General features: G+C 44.2%; 1 protein-coding gene across 1 annotated transcript in view; it reads left to right on the top strand.

Moving 5' to 3' along the window:
• Ly75 (lymphocyte antigen 75) overlaps positions 1 to 16,358 on the top strand; it is a 95,709-nt gene that overhangs the window by 23,195 nt on the left and 56,156 nt on the right. The window contains exons 5-13 of the mRNA XM_060390239.1: positions 1,034 to 1,144; positions 2,213 to 2,353; positions 4,162 to 4,353; positions 5,203 to 5,360; positions 6,719 to 6,829; positions 7,332 to 7,420; positions 7,538 to 7,707; positions 11,138 to 11,337; positions 12,423 to 12,565. Of these exons, the coding sequence (XP_060246222.1) occupies positions 1,034 to 1,144; positions 2,213 to 2,353; positions 4,162 to 4,353; positions 5,203 to 5,360; positions 6,719 to 6,829; positions 7,332 to 7,420; positions 7,538 to 7,707; positions 11,138 to 11,337; positions 12,423 to 12,565 (1,315 nt within the window). The remainder of the gene's footprint in view (positions 1 to 1,033; positions 1,145 to 2,212; positions 2,354 to 4,161; positions 4,354 to 5,202; positions 5,361 to 6,718; positions 6,830 to 7,331; positions 7,421 to 7,537; positions 7,708 to 11,137; positions 11,338 to 12,422; positions 12,566 to 16,358) is intronic.

The raw sequence follows: 16,358 nt of genomic DNA, 5'->3' as shown, positions 1-16,358 counted from the left end.
CAGGTTCATGATCTGCTAGTCGGTGTAAAAATCATTACAAGCATTCTTGTGTTCTCCCTGTTTTTTTTTCTCCAGTATGTATGGGCCCTTACAAGCAAGGGTACATCCATATTTTGTACCTTAGATAGCAGATGGGCAACCAGCCTCACTATTGATATTATTTATGCTTCCCTGTTCCCTTCTCTTCTTGCTGATGGTTTTGAAATAATAAAATTATATGATGTGTTTTCCTAACAACAGGTATATGTGTGTATGTGTATGTGTAAAACTCTCATACCTAACTCAAACACACTGAATACTAGTCATATGAAGCAGTTTCTGTACATGCTTCCAACTCAGAATCGCTTTTCTATTTGAGGGATCAATAACTGTTCCCCTCTACTAACCTGAACTTTTCATGAGGGTATACTTTGTGGGTTTGATTTTTATATCCATAGGCTTGGCAAATAATATAGGCTTTATGACTTTGACCTGTCAGTCTGGACTGCAAGTAGATCTTCAAAATCTAGGCACGGGGTGGAAACTGCTTTTTAGTAAGTCTCTAAATCAGGATGGAAAATACATACCTCAAAGGAGGGAGAACTGAACAAGCTATTCAGAAAGCAGAAGTGAACAAACTTATTAGCCTCCGATCTTCTCAAAAGAATGAAGTTTGGTTGTCTGTTAACATGGCCTGCCTCTGTTGCTGAGACAGACCCTTCAGTCAAGACCTTCTATTTTTCGACTGTCAATAGAAACCTAGTCTGATAAATATAATTTTGTCACTGTTAAAATTATATAATTCCATGTATCTCTGCATCTATATGTGTTTCTTGTGCTTTTTCTCTGGTTCTTTTTCTTCTGTTTGTTTGTTTTGTCCTATTCTGGTTTTGGGCTTTAATTTTATCATTATTATTTTATTATGGCTGTTATGCGGATTTGGGTGGATGGGGACGTGGGGAGGATCTGGGAAGAGTTAGGGGAGGGGAACCCTAAGCAGACTATATTATGTACAAGATCTACTTTCAAGTTAAAAATTACGTAATTCCTGCAGGAAAAGAAGACATCGCTAGGACTGCTTGGATTGGACTGAATCAGCTCTATTCCGCCAGAGGCTGGGAATGGTCAGACTTCAAGCCACTAAAATTCCTCAACTGGGATCCAGGTAAATGCTCTTCCCCATCAGTGTGTCTGGACACAAGCTTCAGGCACCAGGAACTTTTTACTCATCCGGTGCTTCTAAAAGTTCCGTGTACTGTCAGGTCTCATGGCTGCGTCCTCAGAATTTTTTTCTCTGACATTCTTAACTGTGGTGTTATTGCAGCCACGCTGAGCCACAGCATGGGCAATGGAGCATTTGCTCCTGGGCTTGGAGCACCCCTGCATTTTTAAATAACAACAGAATGAACCCCACAACATGGCCAGGAACCATTGTGCATCCCCTCAGGTCTTGACGAACGCTGTCCTTAGTCTGCAGCTTGCCTTTAACACAGAAAAGCCCCTCACTTCCGCACCAGAGCACCGAAACACAAAGAACACAGCAGCTGGGGGTTGTGTTTTTACACCAATAAATACCTCAATGAAAATAACATCCTGTTTAGCCAGAAGCTCTTTCTACAGAAAAAAGGACGAGGAGCCTTTTAAAAACTAAAACCCGATGAAGGCCAATCCTAAGTGATAGCATGAATAAAAGTGTTCCGCCTACAAAGAGGAGAAATGGATCGAGGGCTATGAAGTGACCATGGTGTTTTCTTTAAATATTTTTACTAGCAAAGAAAGTAATACTCTGTTGCGTCAAAAATAGACTATGCTGGACAAGTGCTCCTGAGCTACAGTCCCAGTCCTTAACTGAATATTTAAGGTCTTAAAGGCAGAACCACAGATTAATGCTTTCGTCTGGTTGTAAATATTTACTGCAGAGTACATTTAACATGCACTAAGCGGCTCTGGCCACAGGGGTGTGTGGTACAAGCAGCTCTCAAGCAGGACCTGTTTCTTTTTCTGCTCTGAGTTAGCTATCCTTGGCTCAGAAAGTTTCACCTCCATCTCGTGTTTTGGGAGAGGCACAAATGAGCGCGTTGTTGCTCATGGCGGCTTACAGCTTCTCAATCTAATTGAAAGTTTTAACCGTACCGTGAGTCTCCACAAGGACAGAAAATTAGGAATTCGCGTCATTCTAAGCATCGCTCTGACCCCTCCCTCCCTCTACCTCCTTGAAAATCTTTCTTCTAAGGCGCGCCCAGTGCACCTCTGATAGGTGGGTCAAGCTGTGCGAAGATGGACACGGAGTCCGGGCTGTGGCGGAGTGTCTCCTGCGAATCTCAGCAGCCCTACATCTGCAAGAAGCCCCTGAACAGCACGGTGGAGCTCCCAGGTGCCTCCCTCCTTCCTCGTGTGCGCGACTAAGTCCCAGGGCCAGAGTTCTATGAACTCAAGGAAGCCTTGCTTAACTTGATACTGACAGAACCCCAGAATCTATATGAAAATGCAGTGTTTGTGCACGTTTGTAATCCCAGCGCTGGGACGGGTAGAGCAGGAGGGTCCCTAGGGTTGACGGTCCAGATAGTCTAGCTTAATTGACCAGCTTTGGGTTAATGAAAGACCCCACTTAACTTCCTCTAAGGAGGTCGATGACTTTCCTGAGGATGACACCTGAGGTTGTCCTTTGGGTGTACACACACACACACACACACACACACACACACACACACACCAGCCAGCTTTCAGAACCCACCTTCCTCCGTCTCCAATGCTAGGATACACACAGGTCCACACATCCACGCCCAGACTTTTACAGCAGTGCTGGGGACTGGAACTCAGATCCTCAGGCCCCTGTGCTTGCAGAGCAAAAGCTCCTACCCCCTGAGCTGTCTCTCAGCACTCAATTCTTATCCGAAAAGGAGCATAGAACAATTGAAAAAACGGTTATATAGAATAAAGAATGTAGGGCAATGTCTTCGAATAATAGGGAGAAATAAACATTTATCTTCCAGGTTACCAAATACAGGCCACACAGCAGAAAGCATAATAGAGCTGCTGGTACAAGGGAGAATGTATGAGAACCGATGTTGGAATAAATAAATGCCTTGAAGTAGCCACTACTAAATAAATTGTGGCATTTCCATAAGATTGAATAATATGTGTCTATTATAACTGTGCCGGCAGGAAAATACAAAGAGCAGAACAAAATGATATGTCTACCTATCATTTTAATGTTGTGAAAATATGTATTCATGGAGGCAATGAATAGAATATGCGAACGGCTGTTTGAGCTCATTTACATGTGATTTTTCTCTCTGTTCCTCTCCATAATTGAAATATCTCATGGTAATAGTGAATGGTCATGTAGAGCCTAACTCAATTGAGTTATCATCTTGCACATACGAGAAAATAATTGAACCTAAATTTTATCAGTTAGTTTAAAAAAAAAAAAAAACACTCCACATTTTTAAGATGACTGTGTTTGGTTTTGTAAAAGAAAGAAAAAAAATGTTCTAAGAGGATCTGGATAAGTCAAATAACAAAATTACTTTCTAGTTTTGCTAATGAGATTTCCCTCTGAAAGATTAGCCATCCCTTATGGATTTCTCCATGGTTAAACTGAGACTGGCTGGTCTTACAGAGCGAATGAAGGTGTCTAAAGAAGCCATTTTGCCCTTCCCCTTGCCTCCTTCACTGCCCCTCCTGTGTAGTAAACAACTTGCTGTCCCGCCCCTGAAATCTCCCCCTGTCTTTATTCAACAGTTAGTGTTAATATGCATCCGCTTACTAAGCCGGTCACACAAGAAGGTTTGACTCTTTCCAACCTCAGAGACGTGGGTGGGGTGGCCTTCCAAATCTCAGACCTGGGAAAGGTGGTCAGCATCTGGCCAACCTCTCTCCTGTCTCCCACCTGTTAGGACTCAAGTCATTCCCTTCCTTAACGGTGTCTCTGCCCCCTAAATAGCCGTTTCCGGCCACAAAGCGTGTGTTTCACAGATATGCTCCATACCTGTATCTCTTCAGGAGTTCTTATGTCAGATCTATATTAAGCACAGCATAAAAGTCATGTCACTCCATTAGCTGACATCATGTCTCCCAGTTTTTCCGAAGCCTTGTTCTTCAGGAAACAGAAATCTGCAGTGTTGTTGATTCAAAGGAGATCTGTCTTTACTGGAATATAAATCGCTGCTTTCCCCCCAGATGTTTGGACCTATGCAGACACCCACTGTGAGGTGGGCTGGCTGCCAAATAATGGATTTTGCTATCTGCTGGCAAATGAAAGTGGTTCCTGGGAGGCAGCCCACTTGAAATGCAAAGCCTTCGGAGGTGATCTCATCAGCATCCATTCCTTGGCAGACGTGGAGGTGGTTGTCACAAAACTCCATAGTGGGGGTGAGGTTTGCTTGTGTGTGTGTTTCGTTTTCAACATCTTGTTTTAGGCGTTTAAAACATTTCAAGTCTCTTTATTTCTAGACTCTTGGTGGGAGGGGGAGGCTTTCAGCCTGGCCTGGGAGCGGCCCAGCCAGCGGAGTTTCAGTGGAAGTGGACTTGTCCTGGACTTGTCCAGTGCTGTAGCTACCACATGGCTTTTGAGCTCTTGAAAGGTAGTTAGGAAAAATGAGGAGTTGGAGCATTACTTTTGGTTAATTTTCATCTCTTTTCAGTACAGTTTAAATAGCTACTTCTGCCTAGCGGCCACCATTTAATCAAAAACTCTTCCTCTGCCCATAAATGTGCTAACCCATCTTTTCTAAAGATCATTTCCCTTTTGTAAGTATCTGGAACTAGACTGATAAGCAAAGACACCCTAGCGTGCTTGCATTCTGCCTTCTTCCTAGATTCCGGCTGTGGAGGTAGCTGCCTTTGGCCAGCCAGCATACTCTTTGATTTCCATGGAAAGTCAGTGGTCATTTCAGTGCAACAGTGGACACGTAATACGTCGAATTAGAATATCTATGGTTTCATTTATAGAGTTTCACCCACAGCTTTAGAAAGCAATCCCCATAGAGCAGAGTTTATGTACAGAGGATCTGTACAGCGCTGAGCCGGCAGGTCCTAAAGCAGCCGTCCTCCGTGAGTGACATCACAGGCCTTCAAGACCCATCCTGCCTGCCCATCAACGTTCTTTGCAGACAACTAAAGAGTACCACAAAGCTACCCGTCAGCATGAAGAAGTCAGTGACGTACATATCATAACATACAACGGAGCGAAACCAAACAAAGAAAACACGTTTCTTTCAGATGTCAAAGAAGCAATATGGACAGGCCTTAAGAACATAAAGAGCCCCGCTTTGTTCCAGTGGTCAGACGGAACGGAAGTCACTCGAACATACTGGAACGAGAATGAGCCGAATGTTCCCTGCAATAAGACTCCCAACTGTGTTTCCTATTTGGGAAAGGTAGGACACCTCCTGTCGTTTATTTATAGTCTTTTTTGTTAGAGCTAATAATATCAACATTTGTGCAAGGAATGGGGTCTGTGTGCAAGTGAGAAGGGAAAGCCCTGTAGACAGTCATCCTGCCAGCAACTGAGAGGAAGGTGAGCGAAGGCAGCCGCTGAGTAAGCAGTCCGCCTCTGTCTGAGCACCCACTGGAGTGAGAGCTCTTGCCCAAAGCTCTTGCCCTTCCTCCTTCAAGGGTCTGAGTCTCCGTCAGCCTTCTGCTCGCAGTGATTGACGTTTGGCAGATAAACACAGTTTAGCCTGAAAGATTCGATCTTTTCACTCTCCGGTTAAGTTCTGAATAAGTCATAATTTGAGGCTAATTGAAAAACACATTTCTTCAATATTTTGCTTTTAAATAAAAATTTTAAGTTGTTTTCAGTATCTTAATTTTTGGATTTATATATAAAATTGGGTTGTTTGCTCAGAAAACTATCTTCTCCCAAGAGGTGGCTTGCTAAGCCTTCACTGAACACACTCTGGTGAGGAGCCTAAAGTAGGCTGCCTCTCGCACAGAAGGACCTAAGCACCTCTCTCGTTTTTGTTTGGCTCGCTTCCCTATAGGCAGCCGTCTCTCCCTGTAATCAGGGTGACTGTCACCCAGACATCTAGAGACACTTTAAGTGGAAGCGTCAAACTGTGTACGTATTTAGAAATGTTCCAGTTGGGAAGGCATGTTTTAGGAGGTGCCACACTTGGTGGCCCACTTTCAGAGCCAAGGCGCCTCAGAGCATCGTCAGAAGTGGAAGTGGAGAGCAAACAGACGGCGTAGCTGCACCGCCTGCCCAGGTTCAAAACTAACCCTCCTCACACTCAGTCACTGACACTCAGTCACAGGAAGCCGTGTGACGTAGTCAATTAAGCCAAGTCAGTTTTGTGTAGCATGTTTGAAAGAGACAGTTTTTCTGTCTAGACTGGAGCAGAATTGAAAGAAACTTTTGACTAGACTTCTTGAGTAGTAGGTCTGGAAACCACGATGATCGTTATGCAGGCGAGGAAACGGAATCAGACCTCAGCTGATGCGGCCCAAAGATTCTAATCTGTGGACTAACTTTAGTCAGGTCACGGAAGTGACCAAAACCCTGGCAACTGGGGGGGGTGCCCTTCTCTCCTCAACTCCTTGACCACACGACCTTTGGTGGTTTTATTGTAGGCTTATAAGAAAAGGGGGTTTGTGTACACTGGACATGGGAGACTCGGCCACCACTTTTCCCCTGCCTCCCACAGTTACTGTGATTTAATTCTAAGCATTTGGCAGATAATTTCTTTGGTAAGGTTTTTTTTTTCTTCTTCTTCTTCTTCTTCTTCTTTAAAAGTTAGGTCAGTGGAAAGTCCAGTCCTGTGAAGAGAAACTCAGATATGTATGCAAGAAAAAGGGAGAAATAACTGATGATTCACGGTCTGATAAGCTGTGCCCTCCAGATGAGGTAAGTGAAATCCCTTTGTGAATTTCCCTAAGCAGAATTATCTCCCCCCCCCCTTGGTTAAAGATGACAGCTGAAGCTTGAACAATTTGGACTTGGGAAGTAAAAGTACCTGTTTCTGTGCGTTTATTTGAGAAAGAGTGAGAAGTGAAAGAGCCATACACAGAGAGAAAAAGTTTTACCTATACATGAATTTCTATAGATATGGAAATATGACTGCCGTTCGCAATGTTGATAGTTTGATTTCTTCCGATGACGGTGCTCCCGTTGAAAAATAAATCAACTAACAGCTGCAATAGGCTGAGTCAGGTCCAAAGGGCAAAGAAAACACATCAGTCATGTCGAGGTGATCTGTGAACCAGAATTTCATTCTCACCAGGTGAGAATAGTCACATCCTCTGCTTCCTCGGATTGTCCAATTCTGTCAGAGCATCAAAATCCCGCTCATCTGAGGGGACCATCGTTAAGTTGCAAACAGTGTGATGCTATTCCTCTTCTGATTTAGGGCTGGAAGAGGCATGGAGAAACCTGTTACAAGATCTATGAGAACGAGGTCCCTTTCGGAACAAACTGCAATCTGACCATCACTAGCAGGTACAGCCATCAGCACTAGAAAACTCGTAACTGACTTTGCCTAAACAGTTTCCTAAGGAAAAATAAGTGGGGGAGGCTCTTTATTTCAAAAACTGTGAGACGCTTCATCTTTTGTAGGTTTGAGCAGGAATTCTTGAATGACATGATGAAGAAGTACGATAAGACCCTTCAGAAGTACTTCTGGACCGGCCTGCAAGACGCCCATTCCCGAGGAGAGTACAGCTGGGCCGCTGCCGGTGGAGCAAAGCAGGCTGTGACCTTCTCCAACTGGAATTTTCTTGAACCAGGTGAGAGTCTTACTATGGGCTGACAACGCTTCAGGACAGAGCTGACAAGGAGGGAGTTGCTGTGGCACTGGGCCCGACGTTGTCACGCAGCACCAGAGCTGCAGTTGCTCTTGACCTTGTCTGCAAAGCTCGCTCATATCTGTCTATTCGGCAGGCAGAAGACATAGGCAGCTAGAAGCCCATGGCGACAGAGACAAACAGCCGCAGAAAGAGTGATTCACGGGAGGGCCTTAACTTTGCATTGTGCCAAATCCACCTGCGGTTCTGATTTCATGATTTTTTTTTTCCCAAGAGCTGGTCTGTTCTTAGGTGAACGGTGGAGCGGGGAGCTTGGGGAAGCAACGGCAGTTCTCATGTTTGGGATTTAATAACTGTTCGAAATTCGAGTTCGTTAAAGATTGTTAGGCTCTTGCCAACTGGTTGAAGTGATAAAGTAGGGGCAGAACAGGTAGAGGTGGGTAAAGGAGAGAGAGGGAAAGGAAAGAAGGCACAGGCTTAGTTCTGCATGGTGGCACACACCTTTAACCCCAGCACTCAGAATGAAGAGGCAGGTAGATCTCTGTGAGTTCAAGGCCACACTGGTCTACATAGTGAGTCCCAGGTAGCGAGCACTACAGTCTATAGAGAAAGATAAAAGGATACAGGATCAGTAGAGCACAGAAGTCCTTGCAGAGCAGAATGCTTCAGACCAAACAAAACAAAACAAAAAAACAAACACAACAACAGAGTGAAATCCATAGCTAAAACAAAAGTGACCCCATGAGTGAGTTCTGCATGAAGCCGTGTGGACACACCCACCTTCTGACAGGTCCGAGAGAATTACCACTGATGTTTCAGTTTTAGGAGATTTAAAGGGAGCAGCTTGGGGGATGCCAGCAAAGGGACCCTAATTGCAGCATGAGAAAACCTCTGTTTTGTAGTATAAGAAACACGGTGGTGAAACACAGCCTCCCTCGAGAGCACGCCCTCACCTGTGCTTGGGTGTAAGGGAGCTGCTGGTGTCAGAGCTGGAGTCTGCGAAAGCAGAAGCAGCAGCAATGCAGAAGCAATGCTCCTGTGCTCTGCACCGAGTCCCCCAGGGCTTCCCAAAGCCAAGGTGCTACTCAGGGCCAGCACTACAAGTATGAGGGTTGAGTTTGTTTTGTTGTGGTTGTTGTTGTTGTTTTTTTTTGGGGGGGGTTCCACCTCTTTAAATGTAAGTCTCAAATAAAATCTAAACATTTTTTATGAAGTACTCTACATTCTTTCTCTGTCTAACCTCACTCTGCAGAATTAGGCCTTTGTTTTGTATCCGTCTTCAAGAGAAGAAATTAGGAAGGCAGCGTTTCTTTCAAAAGTTAGTCCGTCTTTCTGCAAACAGCCTCGAGCGTTGATCATGATTTGCCATGGAAACCAGAAGACTCGATGTAGCGCTCCCCTCTGACTTCAGAGCTGAGAAAACAGAGACTTCGGTGAATCACTTAGCACAATATCCATGGTTATTGAATTAGTCAGATCCATCTCTTCTGGTTTCCAAGCCAGTGCTGTTCGGCTTGACTTACTCAAAATAGGAGCTGAAAGTCATTCTATTGTCCTCTCTTCAAATGTTTGATATTGTCTCGTGCTGGCATGATGGGATGATTAAGATCTTTTTCTATAGCATGGGAATCTGTGTGATCTTACAGTAGAACAGTGTTTGAAATAGAGACTCTCCGCAAGAGTCCTGATCATGCCTATCAGCGTGAGCAGCATTAATAATAACAAAATTATCTTTTTACCCGGAGAAGGTAGGATATGGGTGCTAACCCTGATTAAATAACACTTAAGTTAGAAATATCCTAATAGGTAAGCTATACATTTCTTAATACATAAGATTTCTTGGTGGCATATGCCTGTAATCAAAGCGCTTGGGGCTAAAGCAGGAGGATCACAGTTTGAGGCCGGCCTAGACTATACAGCAAGAACTTGTTGGGTTTTGTTGTTTTGTTTTGTTTGTTTGTTTTAATGTGTGATGGTGGCTCACACCTTTAATCCCAGTGCTCAGGAGACAGAGGCAGGTGGATCTCTATGAGTTTGAGGCTAGCCTGGTCTGCAGAGTGAGTTCCAGGATGGCCCAGGCTACTCAAAGAACCCCTGTCTTGGAAAACAAAACAAAACAGCAACAACATAAAAGCTGGCCAGCCATGGCAGTATTCACCTTTAATTCCAAGCACTTGAGAAGCAGAAGCGGGTGGATCTCTGAATTCTAGGGCAAACTCGTCTACATAGCAAGATTTAGACTAGTCAGGGCTACCTAGGGAGACCTTGACTAAAAAGAAGAAAGAAAAAAGTAGAGCTGAGAATATAGTGCAGTGTTAGAGCCCTTCTCTTTTATGCGTGAGGCCATGGGCTTAGTCCTTGACACCCCGCCCCCAAATTTACTGTGCATGTACATTAAACATCTCATTCTCTGTGGGCAAGTTGGAGAGATGATCATGAAACCTTGTCCATATTTGCGGCCTCAGAACAAATGCTGTCATGATCCTTTGGCCCCTAGCTTCAGCCAGCCATGTCAGTCATGAGCAAGCGGTGACTAGGCAACCAGAACAGGGACCAAGCAGTAGAGGGCGGCACGGCACCGCGTCCTCTGTTCCGTGTTCCTCTTGCCGCCCAGGTATGTGTGCCAGCCGTGAAACAAGCTTCTTCGTCTGGTGGGACAGGAGTCGTTCTCATGACTTTGCAATGTGAGTTCCTCTTTCCCCTCTGTCCACCTCAGACAATCTGATGATGATGGAAAAGGGCACGTTACATGGCCATCCCTGGACTCCAGCCCAGCTGCACCTCCCACTAAGCATGGAAACATCATTCGGTCTTTGTCTGAAGAGATCTGATCAGACAAACTACCTTTGACTGTTATGAGCAAGTCAAATTAAGATTGCCATAAGCTAAATACTAGATAAGTGTGTTTTTTCACATTCCTCCTTCTACTTTCATGGCCCCAGCCCTTCCTTTAGGTCTGAATCTGGGACGGCTTAATTATGAAGTTTACTAAATAGCTTTGAAATTCACAATGCTGTTAAGCTACATTGAGACACCATCCTCAAACATAGTGGTTTTGGACACTGCCCTGGAAACAAGGTGCTTGAGTTCAAATCCAGGGTTAACTTCTTAAGTGCGACCTTGAACAAGTCACTTAGTCCTCACTGTCCTTCAGTCCTGACAATAGAGTCCATCTGACAGATTTGCGGAAATGGTTACTTAACAGATCTCTGTAGAATGACATCACGTGGTGAATACTTGCGTATGATGCTCATCGTCGTCACTGTTTTTCTCAACATGCCATTTCGTCCTCTTTCTCCTCCATTGCTTTTTTCTACTCTCTCTCTCTCTCTCCCCATCTTGGCTTGAATCGAGTAGATGTTTAAACTTCTAAAGTTTGAATTTGTAATTAACCTTCCCAATTCAACCCCAGCGTCTCCAGGCGGGTGCGTGGCTATGTCTACGGGAAAGAGTCTTGGCCGATGGGAAGTGAAGAACTGCAGGAGCTTCAGAGCACTTTCAATATGCAAGAAGATGAGCGGGCCCCCGGAGCCCGAGAAAGCAGCCCCCAATCCCGACGACCCCTGTCCCGAAGGCTGGCACGCTTTCCCCTCCAGTCTTTCTTGTTATAAGGTAAAGTAGCATTCTCACTCGGTCCTCAGTGGAGTCCTGTCTTCCGCAGTTGTGTTATTGTGCACATCATGTTCCTGCCTGTGAGCACAGAGCACAGAGCACAGAGATGTCTGAGAGCACCAGGTCCTTAGCAGAGAAAGCATCATGGGACTCTATCAGACAGCTCAATTCTACCCATTCCCTGTCCTCGAAAGCAGGAGCCAGAGTGAGCTCTCTCCCATGGTTCTTTCCTTCTGAGAAGCCAGATGGCCTGCAGCACACTGACATGTTGTGTAGAATTCTCCGCAGTCCCTAATTCTTTTTATTGGGTTAAAATTATTTCTGGTATAAGGAGAGCCAGTTCTGTATTAAAGAAAATAATTTGGGGTCGGTATCATTCAAACAAACCATCCAGTACCACTGCTAGACTCCTGGGTGATTACATTCAGTTTCATGTTCACAGATCTCTGGCTCGGTTAGGGTTTGACTAACGGGCTGTGAGTTCTTCCAGCTGTTGGTCAGCTGTGCTGGGCTGTAGGCTGACCTGGTGTCTGACACCCTTTACTTTAGGGCTCAGGCTAAGGGGTTGGCAACTATCGGATTGTTTTTCTCATAGTAAATTCCTGGAGCCCAGAAGGCAAGCCCAGCCAAGCTAGTTCATTTCAAGCCTCTGGCCACTCCACTGCCTGCCACTACCGCGGCATACTACATGCCAAGCCCACGTAAAGGCAGAGAGAGGTGTGTTCCTCCACCAGGAGTCATGGCTAGAGTGTGTGTGTGAATACATTACAGGGGCTGAGGAGTCAGGAGCAGTAATCAGACGAGGGTGCTTTCATCTCCTCTGCCCGCTCCGCCGCTTCCTTCTCTTCTCTGAAATAGCTAAGGCTCTTTTGGTACGGAGTGCATATCACAAATCAAAGAGACAGTCATGTTTGGCTTTGTTTGCTGCATGTGCATTTAGCCATGCCTCCATTCCACCTGAAGGAATTCATGTCAAGGACCCATACATTTGACTGCAATTGATAAAAAACAAAACAAACAAACAAACAAAAAACTGTGAACGTTTTATGATTATTCCAGAAGAACAATATTCTGTTTTTGTTAAGGTGTTCCATAAAGAAAGAGTTGTAAGAAAGAGGAACTGGGAAGAAGCTGAAAGATTCTGCCAAGCCCTTGGAGCACACCTACCCAGCTTCAGCCACAGGAGTGAAATAAAGGACTTTGTTCACTTGTTACACGACCAGTTCAGGTAATGTTTCTAATAAGTGTTTTTGACCTCAGCCTGATGTCATCTGGGTATTTGAGTTGTGATTTAGCATCTAAAATGCCATCCCGTGCTTCACACTGAAACATCAAGCACCCTTCGTGCAAAGTGCCACAGAGGTTTAAAGCCGACTGAGGCGTAGTCCTCACCCTTCGCATAGCACATACCAACTGCCAGGTTAAGAAAAGTGTAGCGAAAGTATAGGGCAAAGATAAGGAGAGCCCTGGGGAGGAGCCAGAAGAGGAGGGAGTGTTTCTGGTGTAATCAGGGAAAATGTCATGAAGGAGGCTGAGTCATAGAGAGTAGACAGTGCTTTAAAAGGTAAGATGGGAAAAGAAGCCAGAGAACACAAACTGTACACCGAGTTATGGGAACAAAGCAGATCGCTGAGGAGAACCACACGACAGAAAGCGGTGTTGGGTGTGAAAACAGAATATCTGGCTTATCAGGGAAGAAGTCTGATCTGAAGAGAAAATATCAAACAAAGTTAAGTCGCTCGGGCAGGGCCAGGGCGTGGGCCACTGGTGGCATGCTTGCCCAGCATCTTCGAGGCCAGGCTTTCTGTCCCCCGGAATGCAAAAACAGAGTCATGAGAGTGACCACACAGAGTGGATCTGTAGGTGCTGTCGGGGCAGCTGGTTAGGGAACCTGCTGCAGCTGGCCCTGTGGAGAGCCACGTGGAGGAAAGAGAGTAAGAAAGGGAATGGGGACGCTATCAAAGTGGCTACAGTTGCCGTGACGGTAACACTGGCATGGGAGGCTCTTCTGATTTCCCTGTTGTCCCTCAGGACGCTGTAGAGAACAGCTACATCAGCTGACGCTTTCTGATGCTTTAGTCTTCACTTTTCTGAAGACTAAAAGGTGTTTGTTTGTTTGTTTAATCAAGGTGTACTAGGATAAATGACTTAAAAAAAAAAAGACATATGAACATATCCTAGTGAATATTTTCTCTACGATTCTGCATCCAACAAAAGCCCATCTCCCCCCCCCAAAAAAAAAGTTGACTAGAAACTGGAAAAATCTAACTAGCCTTGTTCTTTAGAGTGTCATTAACTATAAAAGATGTGTGAAGAGTTAGCATCTAAAGCGTATTAAGGTTGGAGATGCTTGCAATGTCTTCAGTTCCCAGCCAACTGCATTTTTGAAGAGATTGATCTAAACAATGCACCCTTTGAAAAACCACGTCAAAGACATACTCTAGCTTAGATGTGAATTTAAAAAAGAATCAAGAACACAGAAAATAAATAATTTATTATAAAAGTATTCGGAGCAAGAATATAGTATAACCCCAAGTATTGATAGTTAACGTGTGTCACTATAAGGACAGAAAGGAACTATCCCAAATCTTAAAAGAGAAAAACATAATAAAGCAGGGGTTTAGGGGCTGCGGCGATGGCACAGCGGGTGAAAGCATTGGCCGCACATGCCTGATAACTAGAGTTCGATCCCAGAAGCCGTTTAAGAAGCCAGATGCCAAGGCACACATCCCTGGCTCTCCTGTGATGGATGGAGGTGGGAATAGGAGAGGTGGCTGGGAGCTCACGGGCTCCAGAAAATGCCGTGTGCCAGACACGAGAGGCACCCTGACTTACGTTTCTTTTTTGTTATTTTAAAAGAAACACTGTAATAAATATCAGGTTTTAAACACTCTTCCTAAATAGAAACTGCAATGTAAAAACATAAAATAGTTGTAGAAATATGAGGGATAATAAATTGTTCGTTTTATCTGGTAGTCATATTTTAGAAACACAGATCTTATAAATATGAAAACTTTGCCACACACTAGAGTTTAAAAGTACATGTCCATGAGTCAATGTATGTGGAGAGGGTAGCTATGCAATGTCCATAAAAAGAATTATAAAGAAATGAAATAACAAAATATTAATCTAGCATAAAATAACTTGGCAAAGGCCTAATTTGTACAGTATCAGTTTTTTGATCAGTCCAAGTCTACAAATGCGTTCAATAATGAAATCCGATTCTCATCTGTAAAACATACGTAAAAGAAATCTGGCCATTACTCCTTGTCCAGCCCTAAGTAACCACAAAGTTCCCATCCTGGGTGGAAGGAAACACAAAATGTTTTAAAATGGTGCATTTTGGCAGGGCTTGGTGGGCACACCTTTAATCCCAGCACACGGGGAGGCAGGGGCAGGCATATCTCTTTGAGTTCAAGGCCAGCCTAAAGCAAGCTCAGGACAGCCAAGGCTACACAGAGAAACCCTGTCTCCAAAAACCCAAAACCAAAAACAAACAAACAAGGCACATTTTAGTAGAGTCCTCTTTAAATGTTAAAAGAAGTGCTAACGTTTTGTATACAGAATATAAGTCCTGAGCAGCGACTCACCAGCTCGGCTATCACGCAGTTGCTATGTCCTTGGGTTAATATTTTTTGACCCATTTTGCTTGCCTGGATTGTGTGTGTGTGGTTACCCATGCTAACCACACACAGCAAAAGAATTAACAGCCACAGGTTAGAGCTTGTCTGGCCAGATTGTAATAGACACTGAAATGGCATCTAGAAAAATTTTGTATCCATTTCTGGCTTAACGTATGAATATATCAGAAATTTGATGTGTTTAATTAATATAGAAATGCTATCACATTAGACGTATAATGCTCAAGTGGATATCTGCCATAATGATAGGGCATCTTAAAATGCATTCTCATAAAAGGCAGAAACAGATAAGGGTGTCTACTTCTATCACTGTTGTTGAGCTATTTTAAATTCAATGTATAATTAGATAGAAAATATTATTATGTGTAAACATATTGTATTAAGTGGAGAAGATGGAAGATTATTTAAAAAATGTAAGAATGTGCTATTCGCATCGGAAACTAGACTGCACACTCCACTGCCTAAGCTTGAAGTACAGGCCCAGCCACCTGCCTTTTGGGCATTTTGAGCTGGGCTTGGGCTCTCTTGGGGCATTTTTCTCCCAAGATAATTTCTGTCAGGCTGTCACAATCACCTGACCTAGCTGGCCCCTGGACCTGGGCCCTTTAGGGACCGTATCTAAAGACGCAGGTCTCACTACATGCTAACACCTTTTAATGAGAGGTAGAGTTCCTGAGTATTTTAGCCAGTCCTTCGACCTTGAATAATTTAAGATTCTCTAGCAAAAGCCCATCTCTGAGATTATGCTGACTAACAAACTTCTAAACTTTACTGAGAAAGCTGCTTATGACATTGAGCAGAGACCAAAGCCTTTGGTATCCCATAGGATCAAAGATTTTCTGTGGTAGCTGTGTCTGGAGCATGGGCCTCGCCATACATTGACAGTCTTACCTGAAGTTTGGATTTTGAACTAGGCAACCTAAGAAGATCACAAGCCTCAAACACACACAGACACACAAACACGCAGACACACACACACACAGAACACACACACACACACACACTCTAGGTGAAGCTTTCTTAGAAAATATTTACAGAACGAGCTCTCGATTCTATGCAAGCAGTTACTCTCTCCGATTGGAAGAGGAAGCCGTGGAGAAGTGCTGAGCGATCTATCTGCAGATATTTGAGAGGATCCATCAATAGAAAAATGTCAGAGCCCTCCTTGGTAGAAATAGCCATTCAGAACATCTGTGGGCAGAGCAGATCGCGCAGAGAGAACAGGCGGTGTGAAAGGAGTCTGCTTTTATCGGTCTGTTTCCCCTTCGGCACTATGGAGCACCCTCCTTAAAAGCTGCTGTGAGTTCACATGTAAAATGTGGAAAGTATACAGAAAGAGTAACGAAGAAATTGAAAACTGTTTCAGATACATTTTGTGGA

This window comes from Meriones unguiculatus, chromosome 8 (genome assembly GCF_030254825.1).
Source record: "Meriones unguiculatus strain TT.TT164.6M chromosome 8, Bangor_MerUng_6.1, whole genome shotgun sequence".
Classification (NCBI taxonomy): Eukaryota; Metazoa; Chordata; class Mammalia; order Rodentia; family Muridae; genus Meriones; species Meriones unguiculatus.
This window is presented reverse-complemented; position numbering and strand designations above follow the sequence as displayed.